Source organism: Sorex araneus, chromosome 4 (assembly GCF_027595985.1).
Source record: "Sorex araneus isolate mSorAra2 chromosome 4, mSorAra2.pri, whole genome shotgun sequence".
NCBI lineage: Eukaryota > Metazoa > Chordata > Mammalia > Eulipotyphla > Soricidae > Sorex > Sorex araneus.
In genome coordinates this window covers 47,713,409-47,734,985 of record NC_073305.1, presented here as the reverse complement: position 1 = coordinate 47,734,985, position 21,577 = coordinate 47,713,409, and the positions used below count along the sequence as shown (strand labels likewise).

At 51.9% G+C, this 21,577-nt stretch overlaps 1 protein-coding gene across 5 annotated transcripts in view; it reads right to left on the bottom strand.

The window, feature by feature from the left end:
- LOC101555744 (RAD54 like 2) overlaps nt 1-21,577 on the bottom strand; it is a 118,986-nt gene that overhangs the window by 4,700 nt on the left and 92,709 nt on the right. For all 5 annotated transcript variants that reach the window (XM_004615204.2, XM_055134409.1, XM_055134408.1 and 2 more), the window contains one exon: nt 13,555-13,776. In XM_004615204.2, the coding sequence (XP_004615261.2) occupies nt 13,555-13,776 (222 nt within the window). The remainder of the gene's footprint in view (nt 1-13,554; nt 13,777-21,577) is intronic.

Here is a 21,577-nt window from a genome sequence, read left to right as displayed (position 1 = left end):
GCACCCTGCATGGACACAGAGGGGGGCACAAGGACCTGTCTGCTACCCTGAGGCTGGAACAATCAGAACAGGGGTCAAATGCATCTTGCTGCGGAGCCTGGCCCCCTTTCCTGTGATGCAGTGCAATTACCCACTGAAAATGACTGCGAGGCCCCTGCCCTGTCACTGCTCACCCGCCAACCTTCACAACACGGCTATTTATAGCACCCGCCTGGCTCTCACCACGAGCTCTGAAATGAGCCTTCCACTTAGCAGTAATGAGAGACTTAGCGCCTGGTGGGGAGAAGCCACTCCAGGACTCCACTTGTCTGCCTGCCTGGCCAACCCTTGGGTTGAGGAACCCCTCCAATTAAAGTGAATGAAGAGGGGTAAGGACACTTTCCCCTGCGGGGGAAGAGAGGAGGAATGAGTCTGGGAAGTTAGCTTGGTGAGACCCTTCAGCAGCCAGCTGGAGGCAGGGTGCATCTAGAAGGTGCGTGGGGGGCGGGGGTGACCAGGCCTGAGGTCTAACTGGAGCTTAGCCTCTGATTCCAATGCATGACTCATGGCTCCAGCCAAGGCCTTTCAACCTAAGTCTCTGTGTGCTCAAGAGCAGAGTGGGCCTTCCTAGCCCGACACCTCCAGAGGCAGTGAAGGAAAGTCATTATTTTTTAATAGTTTGAGTCCAAATTTCACCACCTGGATGCTTTGTCGGGCCATGGCCATGAGCTCATGTCCCCATTTGCCCTTATTTCTGCCCGCACTCTCATTCCAGTTCTGGCCTTAGGAGGAGGCTGAACAAGAATACAATATCAGGAAGCAGGGATCACTGGCTCTGGGCCCCTCCAGAGGCAGCAATGGGTGGGGGTGGGTGGGAATTTTTCACACCTGAGCCTTTTTCAGTGAACTGGACCATCCTCCCCTGTGCACCACCTGGGACCACGGCCAAAGAAGGTCCAGATCCGCCCCAGTTGATTACTGACCTCAAGTGAACTGGGCCTGAGCAGAGGAGGGCATGTGTGATGTGCTCCGAGGGAAGTGAGGCAGTACCCCCCAGGCAGTGGCAAGGGTGGGGGGTGGAGAAGCTGTTTCCCTCATCCCCCATGAGAGCAAGCCAGTGGGTGAGGTACCACACAGAGAGTCCTGTGTCTCAGTGCAGGGGTTAGAAGGGATTGGTGCTGATGATTGAGGGCTCCTGAAATTCCCCCACTGGGGGCAGTCCCAAGGTCCCCTCTTGTTTCCTCCGGAGTAGGGGATGGGGGTTTGGAAGTGTATCTGAGGGGCTGGAACTCCTGAAGCTAGTTCCTTAGTGCCTGCTGGCAGCTAGCAGCACTAGCTGACTTCCTGTTAGACAGGGTGGACTTCATTGCTCTTGCTGCCTTGAATTCTGTGTTGGAATGAGTGGCTCAAGTGTGGGACCTTATCCGAGGGCCGGTGGCTTCAGTGGTCAGAGCAGGTTCCCCCATCCCAGCATCTTCTCCCTCAAGCCTCTCTCTGGGCTATGGTAGTGGGTGCGACCAGTCCTTGAAGACTACAAGGCCCATCCAGGGTCGTTCCTCAGCTGTACCAGCCCAGTGTGCCATTGACTGAGTGCCACTGACTGAGTGCCCTTGGCAGTCTGTTCTCCAAGGACTCCCTAGGGGTAGCCGAGGGAGAGGCAGCTGGCCTTGTCTTCCTCCAACGATTTTCCAATATTTACCAGCTCACCGGTATGTGCTGGCACCACCGCTCCTGCTGTGCTATGAGGGCCTGAGAAGTAGCCCTTGGCTGTCCACTGCTCCCTCTGAGGCTAGACCAGCTGGGAAGCAAAAAGGGCTTGTCCGCTTTGCCTGACTACTTAGTCCTGTCTTTGCCCTCCAGCCCCTACCAGACTGTTGCCTAGTGAGAAAACCAAGGAGAAGGAACTCCCAGGAGAGGCTGTGGGAGCAACTGGAAGTCCCTTTCCTGCTGAGGGCCTAGGTTAGAAGTTTGTTCCTTTGCCTTCTTGCCCCTTCTCTGCCCCCTGAGCCTGAATTTTGACAGGACCCGGCATGTGTTAAAATGATTTGGGGTTGAGCCATCAATGAGATTTTAATTAGCTCCATGCTTTCCTCCAGCAGGGAGGGCCAAGGGTCCCCAGGTGGTGGGGGGCAGGACCAACTGGGCTGGGCTTGGGTAGAGGCTGCCACTCCAGGGGGCGGGAGACAGGCTTGGGCAGCTGGCGTTTCCTGTGCGGGATTACTGTGAAGAGAGGATTGGGAAAGGAAGGAAAGGCTGTGTAGCCAGGCCACAGTTTTCTCTCCTTTTCCTATCTCCCTTGTTCCTCTGTTCTCCCCGATGGCTTTGAGATGAAGGCGACGGCAAGGATGGAGGATGCAGTTTCCATGGCAACGGGCTGTCCACAGCCAGGCAACTTCAGAGCTGGGCTCTCCGGAGGAGGCAGATGCGCAGAGCAACCGCAGAGCTCCCTCCCGCCTGCCAATGAGGGGGCTGGCAGAGCAGGTGGCACAGGGTGGCTGCCTGGTGCTGCCCACCCTATGCAGAGGAGAGTGGTGAGAGCACACGGTTTCCTTTCACCATCCCTTCAACTGCCCATCCACTACTGCCACCAGGGGCTTGGGGTCTTGAGTGTCAGCCAGAGTTGGGGTAGAGCTCTTTTGTCCCTGGAATTTCTGTGAGTATCCCTGAAAGCCAGCTCTTGACAGTCCTCGAGAGCTGACTGACAAGTAGCTGATGGCCACTCAGTGGCTTCCCTTTGGACCCCTTTGAGTGCCTCGAGTATGGGGATGCTTGTGAAGGCCATTCCCTGAGTGGGGCGGGGTTTTCTCAGCATTGAGTGGTGGTCTCAAGTTCCCCAAAGCACAAAGCAATGTGTGCAGATCAGGTCTGGGCCACATGAGTTCCAGACCCAGAAAGTGATGAAGTCAGCTCTGTTTCCACCCATCACAACCCTGTACCTCCTGGAGTGGGGAGGATGAGCCCCTCTGCTTCCTTCGAGTCACCCAGTTCTACTCATTTCTCTGTGCCAGGCTGGACAGCCAGGCAGTCACCCAGCCAGCAAACAGCTGTTGCATCCCACCCAAGGTGGTGGCATCTTCTCACTGGGTGAAGTGAGGCATGCTCATTTTTAATTACACAGACACGACATGCACCCGCCTGCACACAGCAGTGGGGGCTCAGACCCTGGAGGCCCCTCAGGCAGCCAGTCCTCATCATATGTGCAAAGTGATGGGGGAGGCACAGCAGGGGCTATGGCTGGAATGTGGCATGTTGTTATTATTCCACCTAGGAAGTTCCGTCAACTTCCCTCTCCCCAGCACCCTCTCATCCTCACTGGGCCTCCCAGCACCCTCTGGCCCAGAATCTGATCTGCGTGTGGGGCAGAGGTGACAACAGAAGACAACCCTATGGTGCTGGCAAGGGTGGGCCTCCCGCTCAGAGCAAGAGAACCCAAGGTTCTGGAAATGACCAAGGAGTCAAGAAGTGAGATGGCACCGCCGGGAAAGGGAGAAAGGTGCAGAAGTGGTAGAGAGCTTCCAGGCAGGAGCCAGCACCCTGGTCTGATAACTGACAAACTAGAGGCTTCTCTCTGGGTCTCAATCCCCCAACTGTCAAAATAAAAGAGAGTGGGACCAGAGAGGTGGTCTTGGGGTTAGGGTACATGGCTAATTCATGGGAGGCCCCAGTTCGATGCTGGCCCCACATGTTTCCCCTCAATGCTGTCGGGTAATCCCTGGACTCAGGGCCTGAACAATGCCACATCCTCAACTCTTGCAGTAACCAGCCTACTTGGCTGAGAGCTGCTGGTAGGAGTCCTCTGGACTATCAAGCAGCACCTGGCAGACCCCCCCAAAATATATAGAGACTGAAACAGGTAATCTCAAAAAAAATAAGAAATGGAAATGACATGTAAGAGTACTATTTAAAAAAAACATTTAAACACACACTTAAACACACACACACACACACACACACACACACACACACACACACGGGAGAAACTACCACAAATGCTGAGGTCACAAAGCCTAGCCCTTTCTGTGTGCCAGTGAGCCTGTGAGAAGTCAAATGAAAGCAAGAAATGAAGCCCTTTTTGGGCTGGGTGTAGCCAGGCTGGTGTGGGAGCCTCTCCTGGATGGCAGAGGAGCCAAGCTTGGGAGGGAGCCTGGGGAAGACTGCAGAAAGAGGAAGGTGTGAGAGAGAGTAGAGTGGGGAGTAGTGCTGTGCCTGGCACCCCAGCCTGCTGTGCCTGCTGCTGTCGCTGCCTGAAGACTTTTCATTTTCACCTCAGAGTCGGCAGCTTGCCACACAATTTACACCTCTGCTCATATTCCTGCAGACCTAGGGCCTGGCTTCCTGGGAGGCCCATACAGGGAGGCCTACGCAGTAGTCAAGTCTAGGGTGGACTATAGCACTGAGGGCCAAAGTGGGTGATTCCTTCTATGCAAGCCCAAGGCCCATAAACCCTCAAGCATCCTGGTAGTGGGTGGACAGGGAAGCCCTGGCTCTATAGGGGTTCTATAGGTCTGGGCCCTGGTTCTATAGGGCCCAAGTAGCCAATACCCAACCAAGCTCATCTTTGGCCTTCCTGGGCTCTACCAGCAGGACAAATGTCAGGTGAGTGGGGGTGAGCACCCCCAGGGAGCTCAGGCCCTCAGATTCCACCACTCTCCCTTCCAAATACGGCAGAGCGGCTGAGCCCACAGAGCCCCTGCTACCTTAGCAGGGGCCAGACTCCATACCTTCCCAAACCCAGCCACTCTGCAGTATCTGAGCAGTCAAGGACTTTGAGTTGCATCCGGCTTGCAGGCCGATGAAAATATTGCTGATTGATTATCCAGCAGCAGGCAGGCTGCTCAGCGCAGATGGAGCCACAAAGCCAAGCACCTGGGAGCCAGAGGAATTAAGACGTGCCAGAAAGGAAGGACAGGAAGGCAAGTGGAGATGGAGAAGAGGAGAGAAGTGAGGAGGGGAAGCAGGGATAGAAGGGGAAGAGAAGACCCCAAACTTCTCATCTTCAAAGGGCACCTAACTTCTGCTCACCCCCAGAGGTGGGCTTCTAGGTGGGCAGTGAAGCTTCAGCAATCTGAAGTGTCCTTCAGTGTCCCATCTGTGTAAAAAGCCAGCCAGCCTCTCCTCACATGAGGGCTCGGCAAAAGGGCAGCTGCTTTGTTCTGAAGGACAAGTCTGCTCCTCAAAATCTTTCTCCTTCTACCACACTCCCAGAATCCTAAGCTTTCTGAAGAAGAGCAACAGAATTCTTCCTTGGCAAGTTCCATCTGCCTAGGGGAGAGGCTCCCTCTAGACTGGTGACGGCCCAACCCCACAGCACTATCCAGACAAGCCTCAGCCCCCAGGGTCCTGCGGGGCTGCCAAGCTACCACATCCAAGCTGGTATTTTGAGAGTGGTGACTCCCACGCCCGCCCTAGCAAAGGCTGGCTTTGTGCTTTCAGTCCTGGGGTAGCGGAGTGGGGAAGGGGGGAAGCCAGAAATGCTAAGGAGCAGGTTCTAGGGTCTGGGCTGGCAGAAAGGAGAAGTTTGTCCTCTCTTGAGCATGTCCCCAACCTTACCATCCAGCAGACACACCCTTGAGGAGATGGAATGCCAAGGTCTGGTCTGGGGGGTGTCTCCTCTTAGCTTGGCAGGTATCTGATAATGGAGTATTAATCCTAATCTCAGCTAACTTCTGTCACCGTCGTTCAGAGTTGGACTGTGGCCTCCAGCTCTTCCTCCCCATTGTCACATGCTCAAATCCTATTCTAAATCCCAGCCAGAATGCTATGCCTCACCCCCTTACTCACGATCAGTGGATCCCTGGGATCTCTAAGAAACAGCTTCATCTCTAGGGTTCGTATTTTTGCTCCACCCCATGCACCCCATCTATAATATCTATGCAAGCCACGCCCAAGTCAATGCCTCTATCTGGCCTGCCTTGCTGCCAAGGGAATGTTATCAGTGCTTCCAGGCTCAGCCCCGATGCTCCCCTCACACAGAGACTGCTGTGCCTTTCCCAGTGAATCCATTCCTTCTCCACCCCCTTGGCTTGGAAATGGGGGGAGCATGTGGGGGGAGAATTCCAGAACCTGTCTCTTGGTTCCAGGTCCTGGCACTACTAACAGTGCCCTCCTCCTCAAGTAGAGCAGGCCAGTTTGCAGGTGGCAAGCTGGCAGGGAATCTGGCACTAGAATGCCCAATGAGGGAAGCCTGGGAATGGTGTTGCTGCCTTCAATCCTTGCGGGTGAGAATGAGTTTCAATAAGGCACTTACAGCATTGGTATTCTGTGCCTGAAACAGTCACCAAGGCCTCCCCTAATGATTTGTCCTGCTGGACAGGTGGGTAGCCAGGATCTTCCTGCTCTTTTGCCTCTAGTTCCCAAGCAATTTCCAGACCAGGAACTCAGCCTCCAACTCTGCCCTGTAGGGCTGGAAATGTTCTTGTGGGCATTGGGCTACAGTACTTCTATCCCAAGCCCACCCTGGGCACCATTCCAAGTGTACCCCAAGTTCATGGCCTCTCAAACCTATGTCTACTCAAGGGCTGGGCAGAGTGGTGAAAGGCATGTAAGTCATCAGTTCTCAGCCCAGGGGCCCAGTCTAGACTCAGCCACTATCTCATCTCTTGACCTTGGGTAACCTTCCCTTGCCCACCTCAGGCTCCAAGTCTGTATGTAAGACAATGGGGATGCTGGCTTTGACTAGGACCTCCTGTCTGCTTCCCAGCTGGTTAGCCCTTACCCTGAACAGTGAATAGTGCCCCAGCATCATCAGGGGCCACTCCTGAGCAAAAAGCCACAAATAGTCTCTAAGCACTGCTGGGTATGGCCCAAACCCATCCTCCTTCCTCTCCAGCCCCTAACCCCAAACAGTACTCAAAAACCATCTACATTCATTCTAGCAAAGGTGACAGGCACAAAGGCAGAGATGAACCCAAATACCATGTGCCACTTTGATTCCTGATGTGTCCAGCTAGCGTTCTGGCCACAGGATGGAACCAAACCACCACCAACCCACCACCCCATTCCTCTCTATCACCCAGGTAAGATAAGGGGAAACAATAGGAAATCCTGAGCCACTGGACGAACCCCAGGTCCCGTTCTTGCTTCTGGGAACTGATTCCCAGCCTGACCCACTCCAGCAGGCACCCTATTGTGGAGGTCCCTGATCCCTCTTTAACTGCTGGCAGCTGCCAGTGTCATTGCTCCACCTCACTCCACCACTCAAGGGTCTGGTCCTGAACATGAAGGCCACTCAATATCTCTATTGCAAACGACAACACCCAAAAGGAGAGAGAACAAAAGGAATGCCCTGCCGCTGAGGCAGGGTGGGGTGGTGGGAGATGGGGTGGGGGTGGTGAGAGGGATACTGGGATCACTGGTGGAGGTGAATGGGCACTGGTGGAGGGATGGGTAAACGATCACTGCATGAATGAAATGCAAACACAAAAGTTCATAAGTTTCTAACTGTACATCACAGTGATTCTCTAATAAAAAATTTTTAAAAAACAAAACAAAACAAAAAAAGTCCGGTCCTGAAGAGGGGTATCTCCATGCAACCTCCAGTTTTTTGTCATCACACTCCTTCAGAAATAGGCACTTCTCCTGGAGCACCTGTCCTGCCTGCAGTCCCAGGGCCTCCTGCTATACTCACATAGCAGTGCTCTGCATCCTTAGGACCCAGCATAGAAATGTGGCTATCTCAGGCTGAGGGACAGTCCAGTTGTGTATACCTCAGAGCAGCGAAGTTTTCAAACTAAATAATCCTCCTCCAAAGAGAGCATTGTGAAGTCACCTGGTTCGGAAAACCCAGAAGCAGAGCCATTCCAGTCGAAGAAGTTAAGGGTGCAGCCCCCGCCACTGGATGTAGCCCATGTCAGGTTGGAGGCACAATGAAAGAGCTCGAGGCTCCTGCCCCAGAGGAGTCTGGAATCCCAGACCACTTTAAGTTCCAAAAGGATATCTCCATCAACCGAGCTGTCTCAGAACTCTAACCCCCAAGCCTCCTACTCCTCAACTAGTTCATTCTATCCACTGGTACTTTGCGCTTCTCTCCAATTGTTTCTTTGGACAAAGAGCAAATGTCTAACCTTCAGAGCCTTCTTGCACTTGCCAGTCAATCAGGCTCCTTGCAGACAATGTCTTATCTCTCTAAACTTAGGAAGAGATACCCAAACATTTCAGGGAAAGAGCTTCCTATAAACTGAATAGCAATGACCCGGAAAAGGGGGTTTGTGGAGAAAATTACGGATCTTGTCAGAAGGAATTCAGGCAGTGGGAATTGTTACTAAGAATCCAACACTCTGGGGCCAGAGAGATAGTACAGCTGGTATGGTGCTACCTTGCATATGGCCAACTGAAGTTCATCCATGGCATCCCAAATGGTCCCCTGGGTCTTGCTTGCCAGGAATGATTCTTGAGTACAGAGCCAGGAGTAACCACGAGAATTGACAGGTGTGACCCCAAAAACAAACAAACAAAAGGATCTACTATCCAGGCAGGAGAGATAATATAGCAGGCGGGGTACTTGCTTTACACATGGTCAATCCAGATTGCCACCACCACATAAGGTCCTCCCAACCCTACCTGTGATCCCTGAGCACAGGGCCTGAATACCACTGGGTCAGACCTGAATACCACGGGGTACGGACCCAAACCAATAAAAAACAAACAAGTCTAAGAAAAGTCTACATTCTCAGTGATTTTACCCTTCTATCCAGCTCACCAACTACTATAGATATATGGGCCAAGCTCTGAGTTCAGGGACCTTTCCATACAACCCCTCTCTCCCTCACCTCTGCCAAGATCCCCAGATCAGGCCCTCAGTCTTGGTCTGCTGAGCATTCCCCAAAGCCTGCCGTAGACTCCCACTGGTTCAACTCTGTGGGGAATTCTGGGACCTTTCACTATTACCTGTGGGTCCCATTTCCTCTATGGATTTGCAATTTCAAAGAAACTCAGTTCCCTTCTGGAGTTTCTGGGAGCTCAGGAAGCAGCCTTCTAGGACTCTGGTGGAGCAGCCTGACTGACCAAAAGCTGTTTCCAGACAGAGATACCTCTACCCTAGGATCCCCTCCACACACACACTGACCCAGTGCGCTCCACCTACGTCCCCCAAGGTTTCCGTGCAGAAGGGCAGAGTTCCTGACCCTGTGGCTCCATCTGTCAGGCTGCCAAGCTAGTGAGGCTAGGCTGGTGAGAGAACCAAGGGCTGCCACACAGAACACAAGGTGGGGATCCAATTGCTCTCTCAGAAACACCCACCCAGCTTTCCCTTGGCTCCTCCCAGTGACCCTTGCTGTCCCATGAGACGTGTCCTGCCCCAGGATCAGGCAGGTGTGAAAGTGCCAGGAGAGCAGCGCTGCTCTAGAGACATTGCCCTGGCCCTCACCTCAGCCTCTGAGGAGGCAGGTGAGCTTGCTAAGACCTCCCTTCCCTCTTCCTGCTGCAGGGTTACTGGTCTTGTTCACCCCCTCCTGAAACAGAAAGCAATGGTCACTGTCACCTCATCTGAAGTACCGCAAACCTAGCCTCTGATACAGACAGACAGACAGACAGGCAGGCAGGCAGGCAGACACACACAGACACAGACAGACAGACAGACAGACACACACACACACGCTAAGGCAGCTGTCAACAGTGAAAGAGTCATATGAGCCCAGAGCTGTTAGCAGCCTCCTCTCTCTGGTTCAGGGCGGCAGGGAAGAGGGCACATGTGGGAGGAAGCCTAGGATTTTTTCCTTTGTTTCCTGCATGAGAGAAGCACAGGACCACTTTCCTGTCCACTGCAGAGATGAACAAAGAGAGTCCTTTCCTCTTCTTTCACTTAATTCTGTTTTCCAGGACAAAAGACCAGGCTAAAAACACAAGGGCAGAGGTGACCTCTTGCCCCAATATCCAGCAGATCACTTTGGCCATGCCCCCACTATGACAGGCACCTTTACTACTGTCTTAGCAGGTGGCCAAGCCCACAGCAAGCCCAAGCCCCAAAGTCAGTCCTAGAAAAACCTCCCTGCGCTTCCTGGTACCCCTGTCTTTTCACCCCAGGAAGGAAAGAACATGGTACTCCCCCCACTCCAGCCCCCACCTCAGGAGACTCAAGCCTGGAGCACAGCTGACAAGCTCCCATGGGAAGAGGAGGAGGAGGGAGGAAGGGCTTTCATCAAAGAGGTGACGTCAAAACCAGGCAACTTGTGAAGCTGTCAGGGGCCGGGAAATTTGGACAAAGGTGTCTAAAAATAAACCCCTGAAGCCAGGAAAAGGCTTTAGTGGCTGAGTTGCTCGCCACCACACCACATGCCATGCGATCTGTTTTGAGGACTAGAACCCAGAAAGTCTCTTCCCAAAGGGTGCTCCTCCAGATGGTCCCGAAGGCTGAGGGTGGCACATACAGGAACAGAGACACCACATGCCAGCCCCTCCCTGGGTGACATGGGCGAGGCCCCATTAGGAGATACTCTGAGCAGGGCCATCCCTGCTCTTTTTTGGTTTGGTTTGGTTTTGGGGGGCCATACCTGACTGTGATCAGGATTCAATTCTGGCTCTTCATTCAGGGATCACTCCTGAAGGGCATGGAGGACCATATGGGGTGCCAAGGATTGGACCTAGGTCAACTGCGTGTAAGGTAAGTGCACTACCCACTGTGATATCTTTCTGGCCCCGTTGCTTTATTTTGGGGGAAATCCCTGCTCTTGCCTTCTGCTGGCCATCCCACCTTGGCCCCCAGCCTCCAGTACAATCCCCTCCCAGGGAAGCAAAACCTCCACAGCACCCATCGGAGAAAGGAATGGTTTCTATCCTTTCTGTGCCTTGCCCTACACAAAAATTATCCCAGTTTCTTCTCTTCCGGTCTACCAAGACCACAACTGGTGACCCAGGCCTACTCTGTTCCTCCCCAGTCATAACAACAGAGTCTGGCACCTCCTCAAGCAGGATTTGCCTGAGTGCCACTTCCATCATCAAGGCCGTTCCTTTCCCAAGCTGCTCCGGAGTAAATAAGTCACAAGGTTCCCTCGACTCTGCCAAGTTCTCATTCCTGCTAACTTTCTTCTTGTTTCCTGACACCAGATACACTGATCATGCCTCTGTTCAGCCTAAGCTGCCAGAGGACAATACTGTCTTCCAAAGACTGCCACTAGGCTCGTGTCTCCAGATATCTCAGAACTCCAGTCTACATGTCACTGCTGACAGCCCCAGTTGGCTGCTTCTCCGCCATTTCAGACAGTGAATGTCATGTCAAAACCAGGTTCTCTCTTAACTCTCCACATATCATTGAAAAGCACCACCACAAACCCATTGATGGTGCCCAGAGGGGACCAGTTCCCCTCACCATGCCTAAATTCCTCCTACTCTCTCCCCTCCTCACATCCATCAATTCTCCCTCCAAATGAGACACAAAACTCCTTTCTCTGCATATATACAGTCACTGTCCCACTCCAAGCCACCCCACATCCATTCATACTGGGATTCCCGACTGTAGGATAACATAGCCTCAGGTAGTTTAGGTTTATTGGGTTACTCCCGTTACAGTGCTCCTATTCCTCTTTGTTTATTTGTAGCTTCTTTCTTAGTGTTCTGTTGACTTGTAAATAATGTTTTTCTCTTCTCCTTGAGTCCTTTGCATAGTTTATTCATAGCAAGTCCTTTTTGCAAGGACACAGGAAGACTTAGCAAATGTTATGCTTTTGTAACCTGGGAGTCATTTGACTCTACATGATATTTTCCTCCAGGGCATCTGTTCTCTTGACCTAAGCCTCAGCTGCCCTTACTTCCTAGCATCCCCAAAGCAGGGTCCCGACGAAGTGGGACAAGAAGGACCCAGGGCAAGCGGTGAGTTGTGTGCTACCCTGGCATCGAGATGGGCCTGGCCAAAGTGCCTAATGCTTAACTATAAGTTAAGAGCTTGATCATGGACAAATGCTGTCATGATCCAAACAGTGATACTAGATTCGGACCCTGCTAGGGTGAGGAATGATTAATCTGGCCTGAGTGCTGTGGTCTGAGCCTTTGGCAAGAAGCTGCCAGGAGAGCTGCCTTGCAAACCTCAATGTATCTCTTGCTATGTCCATACAAAAATAACTAGTATTAAGATGTTAATGAGTGTTTGGAATGGGGAGAGGAGAAAAAACCCTTAAGAGGTATTTTGCCTACCAGCCCTCAGGAAGGGCTTTCTTATGTTGATTTTGCTACCTGGCTGGGTGTAACCTAGGGGCAAGGGCGAGAGAGGAAAAAGAGACAGAGAAGCCAGAAAGAAGTGGCAGTTGATCCAGAGAGAGGCCGGAGCTGGGAGTGCGGGAGATGAGAAAGAGGGAAGATTGAATAAACGGTAACTAATCAGCAACCAGCTTGGTCCTCGTTCTTCCTTCGCCTTTCCTTGACCACCGGCCGTCCCGATCCAGTCCACACACTGCGGTTCCAGGGCACCGAACGCGGGCGGTGAGACAGAGCCGCCCCGAGAGCCCGAGAGTGCACTCGCCCTCGCCCTTCGGCGAGCTTTAGTTTTTTATACCCGACTATCTGCTAACCACCTCAACCTGGCCCTCTTGGTCTTTGTCCTAACCTATCCTGCCCAAGGGGACAGCTCTTCTTGTAGAGATACGGTTCAGATCCAGTTGCTTTCCTGGCTAGAACACATCAGTGATTTGTCACTGCCTTTAGATCAGACTCTTGCCCTCACCCTACTCTTCCCTAAACCCTTTACCCCTTCACCAAAGGCACTTCTAGGATTCTGCCCAAAGAATTAGCTCCCCCCAAATGCTGTCCCTGACTATACTGACCAACTGGTCACACTCCGATCTTTTCTAGCACATAGCCCATATCCATCTGATACAAAACCATCTCCAGCACTTCATGATCAATGCCAATTTCATGTACCAACATCTCACATCATAGCCAGCACTATACCTGGCACACAGACATTCAACATGTATAAGCTGAACAGATGAATAAAAACAAGCACTACCAAGTCCAAATAGGGTTATTTCCCTAGCATCCACATTCAAAATTGTTTTAGAAGAGAAAGGGTATGGGATACATTTGAAAAAATGTAAGCGGTCACAGAGACTCACATCAGCTCTCCTAATAGCTGGCTCTCTTCTTCCAAGCAAACTTCTCTGCCAATGGTGCCAATGGCCAGGTCAGAAATAGGAAGGGACAGGACCTACCCCTGATCCCCTGGAACTGGGCTCAAGGAACCAGTTTATATGTCTATGTAGAGGCCAGGCTAGGGACAACATAAGGATCATGTGGCCTGCCCAGACCCTGGAAGCCTGAGGGCCACAGTCAGTTGGCCTCTAGTCGAGTGAGGAGGGGTGGGTCGATCCCACCCCTCTGCATAGGGAACTGAGCACGAGGATGTGTTTGGCCCAAGCCAGAGTCGAAGTGACAAGGTAAGGCCCTGGAAAAAGCTAACCCTGCTCCTGGGAGACATTCTGGCACCCACAAGGCTCCAAATACCTGGAAAAAATGGCAGCAGCCTCTGCCCATAATCCAAGCTCCAAAGGAAGGCTCCTGGAGTGCTGTCCACCCCAAACCACCCTCTTCCTCCCAGCCCAGGCAATCTTCCCTTGCTGCCTCCCAGCCCATACTCAATCTGTGTCTCACCTTGATATAGGTATCGAGGGCAGGATGGACCCGGCGGGCTGCCAACCAGATGGAAAGGGTGGTGGTGTAAGGGAAAGTAGCCGTCACCACGTGGCTGGGTGCTGGGAAGGAGAACACCTTGAAGCCGTATTTCTGGTAGAGTTGGATGAGCTCTGGGGAGGGTGACTCCTCCCCTTCACTCAGAATGCTGCCCACTGCACAGCGGCACTTCTCAGGGGGCACCTGGGGAGGCAGAGAGCAGCGTGTTAGGGCTTGGCAAAGGAAGAAGACCCTGCAACCTCCTGGACTCCAGGCCAGCTCAGGCTCAGCTCTAGCTGGCCATGCAGACTCAGATACCAGGACAGAGCTAAAGACTCTCTAGGGAGACATTCTGGCACCCATACTCCTGGCCTCTGGTTCCTTACTAAAGTATAGGCCTGTAATCTCTGAGTACAGTGCGAGGAAGAAGCCATCCTTCTCATGCTGTAGTGGCAGGACTGTGGGAAGCAATGGTTAGGAAGAGGGATCATGCTGAACTCATGACTATTGATTCCTGCCTTCAGGTAGGGTCCCACCAGCACCTGGACCTCCTCACCTTTCCAACAACCCTTGCCCCTTCTTAGGGTCCACCCCACTTTCCCAGCCCCTCTCGACTCAATCCAAGACTGAGTCTCCTCTGAGTCTCTCTGGGTCTTAGTACCTGCATTTCAGTGAGTTCTGCTTCCCTCTGCAGCTGTTCTCCCTTCCTGGGTCCTCAAACCCCACCCAAGTGACACGTCTATATAAATGCTGACAATTCCTGGGTCTGACTACAGGCCTGTGAGGCCAGGCCTTCCATATTTTCTCTGCATCAAAGCACCCCCAGTTTGTCTCATCTCCTGTGTGCCCTAGTGGTTATCTGTTCCTAATTCTAAGAGATTCATTAGTCTCAATTCTGAGTTTTCCTTGATCTGAAAGGCCCCTTTCTCCTGAGATCCAGGGCCCACTAACCCCCAAATTTAAGTTCCCTCTACCCTACTGGCTCCTCTCCTCCTTCAGTCTACAGTCCCAGAACCGGGACATCATTTCAGCTGTTCTGTTCTCCCATCCTGGACCTTCTCAAGGCCTGCCCACAAACACTGAGAGGGGTCTCACCTGAATTCTCACTTTGCCTGAGACTTGGACACCACCTCTAGACTCTCACCTCTAGGCAGTCGTACAGAGTCACCCCCAACTCTCTTCTACTCTGATCCCCTTGTACCTCAGGGCTTTGTGATATGATGATAAATATGATGCATTCACCACTCCAGTAGTTGGGAATACTACCTCTGGGAGTCAATTTTGAGTCACTCCAGGAGTAATCCTTGAGTACAGCATGAGGAGTAAGCCTAGAATACAACTGGGTGTGCCCACCCCTCCCGCCCGCCACCTCCCCCATCAATAAAAAAGGGCATATTAAGATATTTTGGGGCCTGAAACATGGTTCAGATGATAGATAACATGCCTTACCATGTGCAAGCAGTGCTGGATGTTGATGTGTTGGTCCTCAAGCAATACCCAGCCAACTGTGTCCAGAAATTCACCTTTCCACCAGTTAAATACATTCAAAATGAGGTACTTCACATGAGGGCTCAGCCTGACCAGCACTCAGCAAATGCCTGTAACTTGTCGGTTACTAGCAGTTATGATGCAGGCCAAATAAACAGCCTAGAATGTCCAGACACCAAACCTCTAAATATGCTGCTCTTCCTTGACCACCCCACTGGCTCAAACACCCTTTTGGGGAACCTTCCGGGGTAACTTCACGGCATTCCACCTCTTGTTGGCTCCCAATTCATCTCTGAATAAACCCAACACTTTGCTCTGAACGTTTCCCCACACCAAATCTTCCTCACGGCAGTCATTTTCTCTGCCTAAGACGTCACTCCTCCAGGGAGACTGTGAAGGGCATCCCTGCAGTACCAACTCTTGTCCACAGATGGTGCAACTACCTCATTTACACCTCAAGATCAGAGGAAGGCCAGAAGGGCAGGGGATTCTGGCAGGCACAGACCAGTATAAACCCCCCTCCCACCCCCCTCCAGTAGCCTACCCTCTCCCTCCAAGGAAGGGCCTGCTTCAAAGCTGGTCTTTCTTACCAGTACTTAACAACCTACACTATATTTACAATTGACATCCCTCTGGGTTAGATGGGAAATGGATGGAAGGATGCGATTTTTCCAACTCCTGGCTTCCCCAAGTCTCTCAGGTGATCATTTCCAGCAGCCCTCATGGGGATTCCAGCTCAACATCCTCCTCAGTGCATAAAAGGCAAGAAAACACCTGTTATCATCCTGTTCAGACATCGTGTTGACTCCCAATTCATCTCTGAATGAAACTCCTGAGCCTGAGAGAGTCCCAAACTGGTTGAGTGCATGCCTTGCATGATCCCAATACTATCAGGTCTCCTATACATTGCTGGAAGCAACCACCAAGCACTGTTAGGGGTAAGTGCCCTCTGAGCACTTCCAAGGTGTGGCCCAGAAACAAATGAAAAAACTCAAAACATTCCAGAGTGCAGCATGCAATGAGTGGCCTACACAACACTGCTAAGGACTGCCCAGTCCTCCAGCACTCCTTTTCCCCTCTCCCCAAACCCAGTAGGGGCCAGAACTCAGGTGGGAAGACACCCACTGAGCCTCTGAGTGGCAGAGGGAGGGACAAATCCAGGCTCTGGCCCAGCCTGCTTTGCCAGCCTCCTCTCCCACCACACCCCCGCACACACCTACGTGGAACTATTTGCAGCTCCCCAAACATGCCACGTCCTCCCAGGCTTCCTGCCTTTGCGTAAGCTACTTCCTCTGCCTGTGACAGAGGAATGTCCTTTTTCACCCTACTCCAGAGTCCCTTCTGCCTGGGAAACTCTAGCCCATCCTTCAAGACTCAAGCCTCCTCCTCAAAGCCTTCTGTTGCATCACCAAGCAGCCCTCCTCTCTTGATTCCAAATGCCCACCAGGAGGGAGCAGTCTCCGCTGCATTGTAACTGACAGCTTTCCTGTCCCTCCCACCACCCTGAGCCACTAGGCAGATGGGTAGAGAGCCCTATGCACATAGCAGGTTGTGCTGGGCCACAGTAAACACGTGCATTCTCATACACATACACGGGCACATAGCATGAGTACAGTTCCTCTCCCTGCACCTTGGGAAAGAGGGAACTCTTATCACGGGGCAGAGAAACAGCTCATCTCCCGCGATCCCAGACTGTGCAGGACACAGGTGCTCTCTTCTGGCTTGACTGATTTCTCAATTCCATACGTGAGGACACTTCCTGCTCCCATCCCTGGCTGGCCAGGAGCAACCTGAAGGTTATTCAGTAAGCAAACCATCTGCTAAGCAGCCCCATACTAACCTGGGAGGCAGTGGAACCAAGCACCAACAGGAGGTGAACTAGGCCCTGAGATAAGCCCGGGAGAGGCAATGGTAGTCTAGAAGCAGGGGGTGGGTTTCCTGGATTCCTGCGAGACCCAAAAGCTCCCCTCCAATGTTATCAGGGGCCTAGAAAGTTAGATGTCCGATGGTTAGAAAGCTCATCTACCTTGGTCCAATTAAAGGTCTTTATTGTTTTCTGGGTCACCCAGCAGTGTTCAGGAATCACTTTTACCGGGGGACTGGGGGACCATATCCATAGGAACTGATGCTGGGGATTGAACCTGGGTGGGCCGCATGAAAGGCAAATGCCCTGCCCGCTATACTACCACTCTGGCCCCAAAAAGGTCATTATTTAGGCTCCACTCTCGGCCAGCCTAGCCTCCTAGCTCCATCTCTTTCATGTTTCTGTTTTTTTTTTTCTACCCATTATCAGTCATTTCTCTTGTCCTCTATGCCCAGAGTAAAAGCTGGGCCAGATGAGCACCAGGAAGGAACTGCATAAGGGAAATAGAATCTACCACTACATTGGGTTATGGTAGGTCCAGCCACAAAGCATGAGCATGAGGAGACACCAGTACAGTTCCTGTGGACAGGGAGGCCTTCTGAACCCCCACACTCTGAGGAGAAACAGAAGCTTCCCTGTATGAGCTGGTCACACTGCTCCTTCTGGAGGCCTCATAGCTCCTTGCTGACCCTGCTACGGGAGGCCAAATAAGAGCCACTGCAGAGGACACACCTCCCCAAGACCTGAGTCTGCCACTGGGCAACATCTTTCAGGGGCCGGGAAGGAAAAGTGGTGACAGCTGGTCTTGGGTTTGGTAAACATGGCCAGTCCCAAGCCTGTCCATCCACATGCTCAAAGTAACTTTTTCCATGCCAGAGTCCCAGCACAGGGCTGGCCTAGGCAAGGGTACAAGTGGGGGCAGTACTCTTCCCTTGCACTAACGCCACAGGGGAGTATAGCAGCTGCACCTGCCCATTCCTGGAGAGTGATAGTGAGTTCCTTTACCTCCCCAGTCACCAGGAGGTGCACACAGGGCAGCGTACACAGCTGGGGTACAGCCCAAACCCACACTAAAGGCAAGGCTGAGTCAGGGGGAGAGAGTCAGCAGGATGCCAACCTCCAAAGGGGGCTCTAGCAAATTTCTGGGAGCTCCCAACTATTGCTTCAGGATCTCCCCTTTTCACTTCTAATTATAATCTTGACAGTATCTGGCAGAATACTCACTGCATGCCCTAGTTGTTGCACTATCCATATCAGTTTGTGAAACCCAAACAGCACCGTGGAATGCATGATGTTAGCAACTTGCTCCTGAGGCCCAGAGAGCAAAACTAGTCAGTAAAGGTCACACAGCATGGCACTGTTGCAGTCAGGATTCAAACCCAGGATGACTTGACTGACTTCACTCGGGAAGCTGAGAAATCAACCCTGGCTAGGAAGGGGCTGCACAAAGGTTCCTTGAACACTATCTCCTCACACAGCCCAGGTCACCTGCAGGAGGCCAGGCCAGAGGAAGACAGGATTACCACAGCACATAGCCCTCAAGAGCGTGGGCAGATGCCAAATATATCAAGGACTAAAGAAAGGCCAGATTTTATTCTATTACTTAGCTTCCCCTCAAATAAAAACCCTGAGGTTAAGGATTCTTGGAGCCTGGCTCATTCAGTCACGGGCTGGTAAGCAGTATTGCTTTATGCTGGAATGCGCCGGGCAGAAAATCACCAAAGGCTGACAGGGAGGGACAATTTGCGCCCTGAGGGAACAACCCAGCCCACATTTTCAGTGCCCATGCTGGAGGTGCAAATCCTAGAACATTTTATTCCCTCACCCCTTTCCAGATGCCACCTGTGTGATGTTGGAATTCCTAGGAAAGACGGCAGAACCCCAGCTCAGCACATACTGAAGGGGAAACAAGGACTAAACTCTTCCCTGCAGACTGAGGGCTCTCAAGGGACAAGGAGAGAAAAGAAGCTCCAATGGCAGTCTATCGCATAAAAGGTAGAACTCAAGTGCTACCAACACCCGTCCCTCCACCCGCCACACACACACACACACACACACACACACACACACACACACACACACACACACACACACATACACTCTATCTGCTGGTCGACGCCACGACTGATGCAAGCACCTTGGCCTCAGCCAAGCAAACTGAACTGGCTGCCATGACCCACCAGCTTCAGCCAAGCTCCTCACAAGGACAGGCTGGCAGGCTGATTAAGCCCCAAGTACAAGTAGAGGTGGTGAGGTAGTGCAGGGTGGGGCAGGACCTAGAGAGCAAGGCTGGCAGATGACAGACCCAAGGGCACAGTGACAAAAATGTAACCACTAGAGTTTACAAAGGAAACTTCAATGGCAGTCTATCTCATAAAATACAGAAGTCAAGTGCCCTCAACCCTCTCACTCTATCTGCCAGCCTATGCCAAAACTGGTGCAAGTCACTTGCACCTGTGGTTGGCCACTGTTCACAGGCCACTGTGCATGTGTGCATGCATACACATGCTTGCATGTGTGTGCACACTTGTATATGCACACACGGGGAGATAGCTGACAGACTCTGGAACTTATCCACCTTCCTCAGGACTGGGAAGAAGAAATGGTCTGCACTCTATGAATGCGGGGTCCTGTCTATAAACCACTGCCAGAATCTGTCTACTTCCTGTCACGTGCCCCCCTCTTCCTCCCCAATTCCACCAAGGCCTTCCGGGACAGAAAATGAAATCCTTTCTTCTGCCCCAGAGGAACCACTTCCTCAGATTTTGTAGCTCCCTCCCACACAGGGCCCTAGGCTGATGTATATATTTATAATACATTCATATATACATATATACACGTGTATCACTACAATGTATGTGCTTGAGCAGCACGTGAGTTCATGGCAATCACTTCAATCCTGCTGTTTTGATGCTTTCTCTGTGTCACTTCCTGGACCTAATATAAGAATACCTGAGTTTGGGGCTGGAGCGATAGCACAGCGGGTAAGGCATTTGCCTTGCACATGGTCAACCGGGTTTGACTCCCAGCATCCCATATGGTCCCCTGAGCACTGCCAGGGGCAATTCCTGAGTGCAGAGCCAGGAGTGACCTCTGTGCATTGCCGGGTGTGACCCACAAAAAAAAAAAACAAAACAAAAAATACCTGAGTTCTCACCAGGCCTTTCTCCATAACTAGTCTCCCTTGCTCAGCTGAGGTCAGGAGCTGAAGCCTGTTTGTTGGAGGACCTTATACTATCTAAAACTGGGGGAGGCAGCTTGGGAATAGAAATATTGAGTTATTTGCTTCTGCAGGACAGGATGGGATCTGTCCTCCAGGTTCTCCAGATACCCTACGCTCAGAAGCACAAGAGTGAACTCTATAAGATCAGGACTCAATGGTCTCAGGTCCTTACCGACCACACAGCCTGTGATGGTCCTGAGTACCTATAGCCTGAGGGCCAAATTCCCTGAACCAAAGACAATCTCTACCAGGCAGAGAATATCACCGAGCTCCCAGAATAGGTGGGGATTAAGCATCCATGAGCTATCCCAGGTGTCAGAGTAGGATCTAACTCCACATGGGGACACAGGCACCTCTGGACTGACCAGGGCTGGGAAGGGCCCTGAGAGAACAGCCGAGCTCACATTTTCAGTTCCTGTGGAGGTGTGAAGCGTAGGACATTTTATTCACACACCATCCTCTGGGTTGGCCAGATGTCCATAGGTAAGCAAAGGGTCTAGGCATGGGCATGACAAAGCATAAGCCCCAGCACAACTATTCAATACGTATGCTTGTTCCTATCTTTTCCTTTCATGGTGTTGGTAGAAATCTGTTCAAGGACAGGTACTAGGGTGAATACCTTATTTAAGTCACTAAGTTAACCCTTGCCTGCCTACCTATGAAACATAATTTTTCTTCTGTTTTCATTGTTTAGGTTTTTGGGTCACAACAAGCAGTACGCAGGGGTTGTGCTGGTGGTGCTTAGGAGACCCTGTGGTGCCAGGAATCGAAACCAGGCCTCCATGTACTCCAGCCTACTGAGCTATCTCTCTGGCCTCTGGAAGATATTTTATCACTATTCAGCAGACAAAGAAATGGAAGCTCAGAGAGGTAATGTTATATGCCCAAGGTCACATAGTAGGACAGTGTGAGACAGAATCGGAATCCAGGCCTGCTGCCCTTGAGGCTGTACTTTTAGGCATGATCCCATAGACTGGCATCCTTGTCGGGCCAGACCAAATCAACCCAACATGCCCAGGAAAGCCCTACAGTGGGTTGCCTAGAGACAATAATGAACCATGAGGCAATGGAGAGAGTGCCTTATGCCACAGTGGGGATTTTTTGGGGGGAGGGGATTTCAGGGGTGCACCTAGTGGTACTTAGGGGCTATCTCTGGATATGCTCAGGAGTGACCCTTGGCTGTGCTGGTAAGACCAAATGTGGTGCTGCCACAGCATCAGAGTTCTCTCTCAGTTTCTTGGTTTTTGTTTTTTTTTTAAATAATGTCTGGACTAGGCCTTTATTTTTATTTATTTATTTTTAATTTTAATTTTGGGTCACACCCGGCGATGCACAGGGGTTACTCCTGGCTCATGCACTCAGAAATTACTCCTGGCGGTGCTCAGAGGACCATATGGGATGCTGGGATTCGAACCCGGGTCAGCCACATG